A 13,148-nucleotide genomic window follows, 5' to 3' on the forward strand; every position below is an offset into this window, starting at 1 on the left:
AGAGGTGAAAAACTGAAAATGAGGAGCCGGGAAAGCAACAGCGCCTCATACGGAACTAATATGTTACTACAATACATCATATGACCGCAACTCAACTTTACACAATATTGCTATTCCTTGAATTAGGTAAATCAGCTGGTTTACTATATAAAAAATACATTTATAATTTACTGCAATGAAAACAGAAATGTAGCTATGACAAATCCTAGTTTTATATACATGCGTCACACATATGAATTGCTCTGACTTTATTTCCTCCAGTCACATCATAAAAGTTTCCTTTGAAAAGACATGGCCAAGAGCAATAGTGGAAATGACTGGCAATATCTCTCACATTCGGTAAGTCCATGATCACGATACACCTTTAGACCTGCTTGGAGGAAATTAAGCATATTTCAAACGACCTACCCTCGCCCCATGCAAATCAGTGCACAGTGACCCGCACAGCGACAGGTGCGTCAGTCGGGCAGGTACCCGGAAGAAGAGAGAAAAAAACCAGGAGCTTGTTCGAGTTACAGGTACAATGAACTTCGGAAAAACATATAGAAACTTGTTTGATTACTACCGAAAATATTAGTTTATTGTAATTGTTTGTGTTCAACTTAAGTTATATATATATAGGTAATCTTGGAATATTCTTTAAAAGTGAAAGTCTGAGGCTGTAATTCATCAAGATGTTCCAGTCAGTCAAACATAACGATAATGATGTTGGTCTTGTGTTAAAGAAGTTAAAAGCAAATCTAGTCATTTTTAGATGTAAAATCGAGTCTGTATTTGGCTAGTTGATCTGTATCTCATCGTAGTCTATGTAAAAGTGATCAGAAGAAAAGCACTGTGTCTGGGGCAGAGCAGGTACGCTGAACTCTGATCCATTTTAGTACTGTGTCTAGGGCAGAGCAGGTACGCTGAACTCTGATCCATTTTAGTACTGTGTCTAGGGCAGAGCAGGTACGCTGAACTCTGATCCATTTTAGTACTGTGTCTGGGGCAGAGCAGGTACGCTGAACTCTGATCCATTTCAGTACTGTGTCTAGGTCAGAGCAGGTTCGCTGAACTCTGATCCATTTCAGTACTGTGTCTAGGGCAGAGCAGGTACGCTGAACTCTGATCCATTTTAGTACTGTGTCTGGGGCAGAGCAGGTACGCTGAACTCTGATCCATTTTAGTACTGTGTCTGGGGCAGAGCAGGTATGCTGAACTCTGATCCATTTTAGTACTGTGTCTAGGGCAGAGCAGGTACGCTGAACTCTGATCCATTTTAGTACTGTGTCTAGGGCAGAGCAGGTACGCTGAACTCTGATCCATTTCATGAGGGACATTCAAAATGCAGCATGATCTCCAATACAATACATAGTCAGCCAGTCAGGTGCATTGTGATTGTCTATAGAGAATTACCACAATCTCTTCTCCCAGTGTGTCCTGTAATAACCCTGACTGCTACAGTTATGGACCAGAGAAACCTTGTAGTCTATATTAGAACCACATCTCTTCTCCCAGTGTGTCCTGTATTTTATAATCATCATAAACCCTATATTGTTCTTCTCCAGTGTGTTAACCCTGACTGAGACTAATTCTAGCCCAGCTATAGCCATGGACCAGAGGAGCCTACAGGCAGAGTTTAAGGATCAGTTTACAGATGTGGTGTCCAGACTGCAGTCTAAACAGCTGTTCCAGTCTGACTGGGACATCGCCTCCTTCGCTGTCTTCTTCATTTTCATCGGTAGGAACACACACGCGCACACACACACCCACACACACATGCACACAATTGACTGTCCATCTTGATCCTTTCAGGCATGGTTCTGCTGCTTGTTGTCCTGGTTCTGATCCGCTGCTGCTGCTGCTGTGATGAACAGGTAATGTAGCAATCAATCAATAAAATGCAGTGGCCTGTTTCTGTCAGAAATGTGTGGTGTATATAACCTGGTCCCAGATCTGTTGGTATCTATAGCCTGGTCCCAGATCTGTTGGTATCTATAGCCTAGTCCCAGATCTGTTGGTATCTATAGCCTAGTCCCAGATCTGTTGGTATCTATAGCCTGGTCCATGATCTGTTGGTATCTATAGCCTGGTCTCAGATCTGGTTGTATCTATAGCCTGGTCTCAGATCTGTTGGTATCTATAGCCTGGTCCCAGATCTGTTGGTATCTATAGCCTGGTCCCAGATCTGTTGGTATCTATAGCCTGGTCTCAGATCTTTTGGTATCTATAGCCTGGTCTCAGATCTGTTGGTAGCCTGGTCTCAAATCTGTTGGTATCTATAGCCTGGTCCCAGATCTGTTGGTATCTATAGCCTGGTCCCAGATCTGTTGGTATCTGTAGCCTGGTCTCAGATCTGTAGCTATCTATAGCATGGTCTCAGATCTGGTGGTATCTATAGCCTGGTCCCAGATCTGGTGCTCTTGCCTTGTCTATCCTGTCTTGTATCATGGTCATTCAGACTCTATCCTGTCTTGTATCATGGTCATTCAGACTCTATCCTGTCTTGTATCATGGTCATTCAGACTCTATCCTGCCTTGTATCATGGTCATTCAGACTCTATCCTGTCATGTATCATGGTCATTCAGACTCTATCCTGTCATGTATCATGGTCATTCAGACTCTATCCTGTCATGTATCATGGTCATTCAGACTCTATCCTGTCTTGTATCATGGTCATTCAGACTCTATCCTGTCTTGTGTCATGGTCATTCAGACTCTATCCTGTCATGTATCATGGTCATTCAGACTCTATCCTGTCTTGTATCATGGTCATTCAGACTCTATCCTGTCATGTATCATGGTCATTCAGACTCTATCCTGTCTTGTATCATGGTCATTCAGACTCTATCCTGTCTTGGTCATTCAGACTCTATCCTGTCTTGTATCATGGTCATTCAGACTCTATCCTGTCATGTATCATGGTCATTCAGACTCTATCCTGTCTTGTATCATGGTCATTCAGACTCTATCCTGTCATGTATCATGGTCATTCAGACTCTATCCTGTCATGTATCATGGTCATTCAGACTCTATCCTGTCATGTATCATGGTCATTCATACTCTATCCTGTCTTGTGTCATGGTCATTCAGACTCTATCCTGTCTTATGTCATGGTCATTCAGACTCTATCCTGCCTTGTATCATGGTCATTCAGACTCTATCCTGTCATGTATCATGGTCATGCAGACTCTATCCTGTCATGTATCATGGTCATTCAGACTCTATCCTTTCATGTATCATGGTCATTCAGACTCTATCCTGTCTTGTATCATGGTCATTCAGATTCTATCCTGTCTTGTGTCATGGTCATTCAGACTCTATCCTGTCATGTATCATGGTCATTCAGACTCTATCCTGTCTTGTATCATGGTCATTCAGACTCTATCCTGTCATGTATCATGGTCATTCAGACTCTATCCTGTCTTGTATCATGGTCATTCAGACTCTATCCTGTCTTGGTCATTCAGACTCTATCCTGTCTTGTATCATGGTCATTCAGACTCTATCCTGCCTTGTATCATGGTCATTGACTCTATCCTGTCATGTATCATGGTCATTCAGACTCTATCCTGTCTTGTATCATGGTCATTCAGACTCTATCCTGTCTTGTGTCATGGTCATTCAGACTCTATCCTGTCTTGTGTCATGGTCATTCAGACTCTATCCTGCCTTGTATCATGGTCATTCAGACTCTATCCTGTCTTGTATGATGGTCATTCAGACTCTATCCTGTCTTGTATCATGGTCATTCAGACTCTATCCTGTCATGTATCATGGTCATTCAGACTCTATCCTGTCTTGTGTCATGGTCATTCAGACTCTATCCTGTCATGGTCATTCATACTCTATCCTGTCTTGTATCATGGTCATTCAGACTCTATCCTGTCTTGTATCATGGTCATTCAGACTCTATCCTGTCATGTATCATGGTCATTCAGACTCTATCCTGTCTTGTATCATGGTCATTCAGACTCTATCCTGTCTTGGTCATTCAGACTCTATCCTGTCTTGTATCATGGTCATTCAGACTCTATCCTGCCTTGTATCATGGTCATTGACTCTATCCTGTCATGTATCATGGTCATTCAGACTCTATCCTGTCTTGTGTCATGGTCATTCAGACTCTATCCTGTCTTGTGTCATGGTCATTCAGACTCTATCCTGCCTTGTATCATGGTCATTCAGACTCTATCATGGTCATTCAGACTCTATCCTGTCTTGTATCATGGTCATTGACTCTATCCTGTCTTGTATCATGGTCATTCAGACTCTATCCTGTCTTGTGTCATGGTCATTCAGACTCTATCCTGTCATGTATCATGGTCATTCAGACTCTACCCTGTCTTGTATCATGGTCATTCAGACTCTATCCTGTCATGTATCATGGTCATTCAGACTCTATCCTGTCATGTATCATGGTCATTCAGACTCTATCCTGTCTTGTATCATGGTCATTCAGACTCTATCCTGTCTTGGTCATTCAGACTCTATCCTGTCTTGTATCATGGTCATTCAGACTCTATCCTGCCTTGTATCATGGTCATTGACTCTATCCTGTCATGTATCATGGTCATTCAGACTCTATCCTGTCTTGTATCATGGTCATTCAGACTCTATCCTGTCTTGTGTCATGGTCATTCAGACTATCCTGTCTTGTGTCATGGTCATTCAGACTCTATCCTGCCTTGTATAATGGTCATTCAGACTCTATCCTGTCTTGTATCATGGTCATTCAGACTCTATCCTGGCTTGTATCATGGTCATTCAGACTCTATCCTGTCTTGTATCATGGTCATTCAGACTCTATCCTGTCTTGTGTCATGGTCATTCAGACTCTATCCTGTCATGGTCATTCATACTCTATCCTGTCTTGTATCATGGTCATTCAGACTCTATCCTGTCTTGTATCATGGTCATTCAGACTCTGTCCTGCCTTGTATCATGGTCATTCAGACTCTATCCTGTCTTGTGTCATGGTCATTCAGACTCTATCCTGTCTTGTATCATGGTCATTCAGACTCTATCCTGTCTTGTATCATGGTCATTCAGACTCTATCCTGTCTTGTGTCATGGTCATTCAGACTCTATCCTGTCATGGTCATTCATACTCTATCCTGCCTTGTGTCATGGTCATTCAGACTCTATCCTGTCTTGTATCATGGTCATTCAGACTATCCTGTCTTGTATCATGGTCATTCAGACTCTATCCTGTCATGTGTCATGGTCATTCAGACTCTATCCTGTCTTGTGTCATGGTCATTCAGACTCTATCCTGTCTTGTGTCATGGTCATTCAGACTATATCCTGCCTTGTATCATGGTCATTCAGACTCTATCATGGTCATTCAGACTCTATCCTGTCTTGTATCATGGTCATTGACTCTATCCTGTCTTGTATCATGGTCATTCAGACTCTATCCTGTCTTGTATCATGGTCATTCAGACTCTATCCTGTCATGTATCATGGTCATTCAGACTCTATCCCTTCTTGTATCATGGTCATTCAGACTCTATCCTGTCATGTATCATGGTCATTCAGACTCTATCCTGTCTTGTATCATGGTCATTCAGACTCTATCCTGTCTTGGTCATTCAGACTCTATCCTGTCTTGTATCATGGTCATTCAGACTCTATCCTGCCTTGTATCATGGTCATTGACTCTATCCTGTCATGTATCATGGTCATTCAGACTCTATCCTGTCTTGTATCATGGTCATTCAGACTCTATCCTGTCTTGTGTCATGGTCATTCAGACTCTATCCTGTCTTGTGTCATGGTCATTCAGACTCTATCCTGCCTTGTATCATGGTCATTCAGACTCTATCCTGTCTTGTATCATGGTCATTCAGACTCTATCCTGTCTTGTATCATGGTCATTCAGACTCTATCCTGTCATGTATCATGGTCATTCAGACTCTATCCTGTCTTGTGTCATGGTCATTCAGACTCTATCCTGTCATGGTCATTCATACTCTATCCTGTCTTGTATCATGGTCATTCAGACTCTATCCTGTCTTGTATCATGGTCATTCAGACTCTATCCTGCCTTGTATCATGGTCATTCAGACTCTATCCTGCCTTGTGTCATGGTCATTCAGACTCTATCCTGTCTTGTATCATGCTCATTCAGACTCTATCCTGTCATGGTCATTCAGACTCTATCCTGTCTTGTGTCATGGTCATTCAGACTCTATCCTGTCTTGTGTCATGGTCATTCAGACTCTATCCTGCCTTGTATCATGGTCATTCAGACTCTATCATGGTCATTCAGACTCTATCCTGTCTTGTATCATGGTCATTGACTCTATCCTGTCTTGTATCATGGTCATTCAGACTCTATCCTGTCTTGTGTCATGGTCATTCAGACTCTATCCTGTCATGTATCATGGTCATTCAGACTCTACCCTGTCTTGTATCATGGTCATTCAGACTCTATCCTGTCATGTATCATGGTCATTCAGACTCTATCCTGTCATGTATCATGGTCATTCAGACTCTATCCTGTCTTGTATCATGGTCATTCAGACTCTATCCTGTCTTGGTCATTCAGACTCTATCCTGTCTTGTATCATGGTCATTCAGACTCTATCCTGCCTTGTATCATGGTCATTGACTCTATCCTGTCATGTATCATGGTCATTCAGACTCTATCCTGTCTTGTATCATGGTCATTCAGACTCTATCCTGTCTTGTGTCATGGTCATTCAGACTATCCTGTCTTGTGTCATGGTCATTCAGACTCTATCCTGCCTTGTATAATGGTCATTCAGACTCTATCCTGTCTTGTATCATGGTCATTCAGACTCTATCCTGTCTTGTATCATGGTCATTCAGACTCTATCCTGTCTTGTATCATGGTCATTCAGACTCTATCCTGTCTTGTGTCATGGTCATTCAGACTCTATCCTGTCATGGTCATTCATACTCTATCCTGTCTTGTATCCTGGTCATTCAGACTCTATCCTGTCTTGTATCATGGTCATTCAGACTCTGTCCTGCCTTGTATCATGGTCATTCAGACTCTATCCTGTCTTGTGTCATGGTCATTCAGACTCTATCCTGTCTTGTATCATGGTTATTCAGACTCTATCCTGCCTTGTATCATGGTCATTCAGACTCTATCCTGCCTTGTGTCATGGTCATTCAGACTCTATCCTGTCTTGTATCATGGTCATTCAGACTATCCTGTCTTGTATCATGGTCATTCAGACTCTATCCTGTCATGTGTCATGGTCATTCAGACTCTATCCTGTCTTGTGTCATGGTCATTCAGACTCTATCCTGTCTTGTGTCATGGTCATTCAGACTATATCCTGCCTTGTATCATGGTCATTCAGACTCTATCATGGTCATTCAGACTCTATCCTGTCTTGTATCATGGTCATTGACTCTATCCTGTCTTGTATCATGGTCATTCAGACTCTATCCTGTCTTGTATCATGGTCATTCAGACTCTATCCTGTCATGGTCATTCATACTCTATCCTGTCTTGTATCATGGTCATTCAGACTCTATCCTGTCTTGTATCATGGTCATTCAGACTCTGTCCTGCCTTGTATCATGGTCATTCAGACTCTATCCTGTCTTGTGTCATGGTCATTCAGACTCTATCCTGTCTTGTATCATGGTTATTCAGACTCTATCCTGCCTTGTATCATGGTCATTCAGACTCTATCCTGCCTTGTGTCATGGTCATTCAGACTCTATCCTGTCTTGTATCATGGTCATTCAGACTATCCTGTCTTGTATCATGGTCATTCAGACTCTATCCTGTCATGTGTCATGGTCATTCAGACTCTATCCTGTCTTGTGTCATGGTCATTCAGACTCTATCCTGTCTTGTGTCATGGTCATTCAGACTATATCCTGCCTTGTATCATGGTCATTCAGACTCTATCATGGTCATTCAGACTCTATCCTGTCTTGTATCATGGTCATTGACTCTATCCTGTCTTGTATCATGGTCATTCAGACTCTATCCTGTCTTGTATCATGGTCATTCAGACTCTATCCTGTCATGTATCATGGTCATTCAGACTCTATCCTGTCTTGTATCATGGTCATTCAGACTCTTATCCTGTCATGTATCATGGTCATTCAGACTCTTATTCTGCCTTGGATCATGGTCATTCAGACTCTATCCTGTCTTGTATCATGGTCATGCAGACTCTATCCTGTCTTGTGTCATGGTCATTCAGACTCTATCCTGTCTTGTATCATGGTCATTCAGACTCTATCCTGTATTGTATCATGGTCATTCAGACTCTATCCTGTCTTGTATCATGGTCATTCAGACTCTATCCTGCCTTGTATCATGGTCATTCAGACTCTATCCTGTCATGTATCATGGTCATTCAGACTCTATCCTGTCATGTATCATGGTCATTCAGACTCTATCCTGTCTTGTATCATGGTCATTCAGACTCTATCCTGTCTTGTATCATGGTTATTCAGACTCTATCCTGTCTTGTATCATGGTGAAGACCCATCAGTTGAGTCAGTCACATGATCACATCCTACAATAAAGGGTTTGTTTTCATTTTGACCACAGATGTATCATGGCTGTATCAAGGAGTCTGTGGTGAACACCCATCACTTTGAGTCATTCACATCCTACAATAGAGGGTCTGTTTTAGTGAGACCAGATGTATCATGGCTGTATCAAGGAGTCTGTGGTGAACACCCATCACTTTGAGTCATTCACATCCTTCAATAGAGGGTCTGTTTTAGTGAGACCAGATGTAGCATGGCTGTATCAAGGAGTCTGTGGTGAACACCCATCACTTTGAGTCATTCACATCCTACAATAGAGGGTCTGTTTTAGTGAGACCAGATGTAGCATGGCTGTATCAAGGAGTCTGTGGTGAACACCCATCACTTTGAGTCATTCACATCCTTCAATAGAGGGTCTGTTTTAGTGAGACCAGATGTAGCATGGCTGTATCAAGGAGTCTGTGGTGAACACCCATCACTTTGAGTCATTCACATCCTACAATAGAGGGTCTGTTTTAGTGAGACCAGATGTAGCATGGCTGTATCAAGGAGTCTGTGGTGAACACCCATCACTTTGAGTCATTCACATCCTACAATAGAGGGTCTGTTTTAGTGAGACCAGATGTATCATGGCTGTATCAAGGAGTCTGTGGTGAACACCCATCACTTTGAGTCATTCACATCCTTCATTAGAGGGTCTGTTTTAGTGAGACCAGATGTAGCATGGCTGTATCAAGGAGTCTGTGGTGAACACCCATCACTTTGAGTCATTCACATCCTACAATAGAGGGTCTGTTTTAGTGAGACCAGATGTAGCATGGCTGTATCAAGGAGTCTGTGGTTAACACCCATCACTTTGAGTCATTCACATCCTACAATAGAGGGTCTGTTTTAGTGAGACCAGATGTATCATGGCTGTATCAAGGAGTCTGTGATGAAGACCCATCATTCTGAGTCATTCACATCCTACAATAGAGGGTCTGTTTTAGTGAGACAAGTGTTCTGTTTCCTCTGAATAAAGAGGTCTTGAAAGATACATGATTTTCTCTCCTTTCTGTGTTTCCTCTGAATAAAGAGGTCTTGAAAGATACATGATTTCCCCTCTCTCTGTGTTTCCTCTGAATAAAGAGGTCTTGAAAGATACATGATTTTCTCTCCTTTCTGTGTTTCCTCTGAATAAAGAGGTCTTGAAAGATACATGATTTCCCCTCCCCTCTGTTTCCTCTGAATAAAGAGGTCTTGAAAGATACATGATTTTCTCTCCTCTCTCTGTTTCCTCTGAATAAAGAGGTATTGAAAGATACATGATTTCCCCTCCTCTCTATTCAGAGGAAACAGAGAGAGAGGAGGGGAAATCATGTATCTTTCAATACCTCTTTATTCAGAGGAAACAGAGAGAGAGGTCTTGAAAGATCCATGATTTTCTCTCCTCTGTGTTTCCCAACAGCCTAGAAGACACAAAGTGGGTCATGAAAACTTTGGAATGGAGACCTGAAAGAAACTTGGAAACAGAATTGAAGATTCCACAATGACGACACTTAAATTGATTAGTCCTTTTTATAATTCATTTTATTCATATTTTTAGATGCACTTTATATTTTCACCTTCATCTGTGTGCCAAACCAAGAGTTGTATAACTTGTTTTCATTCTGGCTCTATTTACTTTGACTGGTGGAAAATGTTGCACTCCCTGTGGTAACCCGTTTTAGCTGCCGTCTAATGGTGGCAAGTCATTGGAGGTCATATGAACCAGTTTGTTTACTTGTTCCCTGCACGGCTAGCGGTTGTTGCTAGGACGCGATCAAGGTGAAAACAGTCACTGCGTGTCAAAACCAGAAGATAACAGGGCTTTCACTAACGGTTCATGAAAAACTGGGCACCACTCTTTATGTAGTAGAATCAACGCGAGTTCACAAAGCCAAAGTTTAGTACTTCGTTGAACGTGTACTTTAAACGTAACTTCTTAAGTGTATGTAATGAGGAATCATAGATATTGTAGTAGTATTGATTCAATGACTTTAATGTAGTTAGTTATATTAACAATAATTCAATGTTGAAACATGTACATCGTATGATTCAATAATATTTTGTATTGAATCTGTCCTGATTGACTGACCGAACACTCCTGTATAACATCTTTATTGCACAGATAATAAATCATATGGTCCACAACATATACATCTCAAAATGGATTTGAAAACACTTGCAGTAATAATTATTTTTGTTCAGCATTAGAATGGATATTCACTTCACAGGGAATCATCAACGCAAAGTAACAGAAGTGCAAAAATAAACAATTGAATAAATAATAACATTAGCAAACACATTTAAAATTAACTGATACAATGACGAATAATAGCTTAGCGTCGAGAAGGCATGAACGTTTACCCTTCAAAGCTGGGAATGTCCGTTTTCCTTTATACTTGACATAAAGCGTCATGCCAAGGAATTACAGAGTCAGAAATCTACAAGTTAATATCACTATGAAGAGTCACGGTAACACTGTTTCATGTCACAAACGTATACTTCTGCTGAGTAGTGTAGTCTACACAAAATAACAGTATTGTTTACCACAGTATGACAATATGCTTGACAAATTTTGATTCCAATAACTTTTTCACACTGCTGAGCAAACCAAACTGGCCTGGTTACTCATTAACCATAGATGCTGGAACCGTGTAGGAGAAGACAATGTGTTTGTATCGGTCCCTACCCAAATAAACCATACATTTAAAAAATATCTGAGCTAGTACAGTACATTTTTGGTTGCTATTATAGTGTGAAAAGGGTATTACTATGTGGAGAGGAGGAACATTAGTATTCAGTAACAAGAGTGTTTCAGACAAACAATAACACAAGCTGATTCATAACGAGGTCCAAGTTGGTACTATACAACAGGGAGGTCCAAGTTGGTACTATACAACAGGGAGGTCCAAGTTAGTTGGTACTATACAACAGGGAGGTCCAAGTTAGTTGGTACTATACAACAAGGAGGTCCAAGTTAGTTGGTACTATACAACAAGGAGGTCCAAGTTGGTACTATACAACAGGGAGGTCCAAGTTAGTTGGTACTATACAACAGGGAGGTCCAAGTTGGTACTATACAACAGGGAGGTCCAAGTTAGTTGGTACTATACAACAGGGAGGTCCAAGTTAGTTGGTACTATACAACAGGGAGGTCCAAGTTGGTACTATACAACAGGGAGGTCCAAGTTGGTACTATACAACAGGGAGGTCCAAGTTGGTACTATACAACAGGGAGGTCCAAGTTGGTACTATACAACAGTGAGGTCCAAGTTGGTACTATACAACAGGGAGGTCCAAGTTGGTACTATACAACAGGGAGGTCCAAGTTGGTACTATACAACAGGGAGGTCCAAGTTGGTACTATACAACAGGGAGGTCCAAGTTGGTACTATACAACAGGGAGGTCCAAGTTGGTACTATACAACAGGGAGGTCCAAGTTGGTACTATACAACAGGGAGGTCCAAGTTGGTACTATACAACAGGGAGGTCCAAGTTGGTACTATACAACAGGGAGGTCCAAGTTAGTACTATACAACAGGGAGGTCCAAGTTAGTTGGTACTATACAACAAGGAGGTGCAAGTTGGTACTATACAACAGGGAGGTCCAAGTTGGTTGGTACTATACAACAGGGAGGTCCAAGTTGGTTGGTACTATACAACAGGGAGGTCCAAGTTGGTTGGTACTATACAACAGGGAGGTCCAAGTTGGTTGGTACTATACAACAGGGAGGTCCAAGTTGGTTGGTACTATACAACAGGGAGGTCCAAGTTAGTTGGTACTATACAACAAAATACAGATGACGCACAAAGTGATACATGCACCCAATCCTAAATCAACCCCTAGTCCCTACTTGTCTAGATCAGACTGCAGTGTTTCCCCTATATTCATTCCCATAGACTTCCAGTCATGCAGTGTTTCCACTATATTCATTCCCATAGACTTCCAGTCATGCAGTGTTTCCACTATATTCATTCCCATAGACTTCCAGTCATTGCGCTAACAACCCCCAACTAGGGGAACCACTGAATGTATTGGATAGATATAGCAATATGGTAGTAGCTCCACCATATTGCTTAGTCCTATACTTTCTTCACAAGTAGGGAGTGTACTCTAGAGGTTAGGGTCTAGGGGTTGATTTGGGACTGAATTAAAGCAGCTGTAACACATGGATGGGCCCTAAACCCTGGAATACTAAACACTGGTAATGTATATGGACTTTGATCCGGCTGTTCTCCTGTAAATTATACAAACAAAACCCACTTCAAATCAGACAATATTTTCAAGACATCCCTTTTATCTGGGTTGGTTGGTGTGAAGGATTTGGACAGAACAGCTAAGCATTCTGACGGTCAGCTAGCTGCAGGAGGTCAGCTAGCTGCAGGAGGTTAGAACACCTAGGCATTCTGACGGTCAGCTAGCTGCAGGAGGTTAGAACACCTAGGCATTCTGACGGTCAGCTAGCTGCAGGAGGTCAGCTAGTTGCAGGAGGTTAGAACACCGAGGCATTCTGACGGTCAGCTAGCTGCAGGAGGTTAGAACACCTAGGCATTCTGACGGTCAGCTAGCTGCAGGAGGTTAGAACACCTAGGCATTCTGACGGTCAGCTAGCTGCAGGAGGTTGGAACACCGAGGCATTCTGACGG

General features: G+C 41.9%; 1 protein-coding gene across 2 annotated transcripts; it reads left to right on the top strand.

Moving 5' to 3' along the window:
* Positions 1 to 6: 6 nt before the first annotated feature.
* Positions 7 to 11,216, top strand: LOC139570569 (small integral membrane protein 22-like). Of its 2 annotated transcripts, XM_071392536.1 has the most exons (5): positions 7 to 126; positions 262 to 518; positions 1,548 to 1,720; positions 1,795 to 1,856; positions 9,924 to 11,216. In XM_071392536.1, exons 3-5 carry the CDS (start codon positions 1,591 to 1,593, stop codon positions 9,969 to 9,971), a joined length of 240 nt encoding a protein of 79 aa, XP_071248637.1. In that variant the 5' UTR covers positions 7 to 126; positions 262 to 518; positions 1,548 to 1,590; the 3' UTR covers positions 9,972 to 11,216. The 2 variants fall into 2 exon arrangements, with proteins under 2 accessions (XP_071248637.1, XP_071248644.1); XM_071392543.1 differs by having other exon boundaries at positions 38 to 518; positions 1,578 to 1,720.
* The last annotated feature ends 1,932 nt before the right edge of the window (positions 11,217 to 13,148 follow it).

The sequence above is a fragment of the Salvelinus alpinus genome, chromosome 1, assembly GCF_045679555.1.
Source record: "Salvelinus alpinus chromosome 1, SLU_Salpinus.1, whole genome shotgun sequence".
NCBI classification, from domain to species: Eukaryota; Metazoa; Chordata; class Actinopteri; order Salmoniformes; family Salmonidae; genus Salvelinus; species Salvelinus alpinus.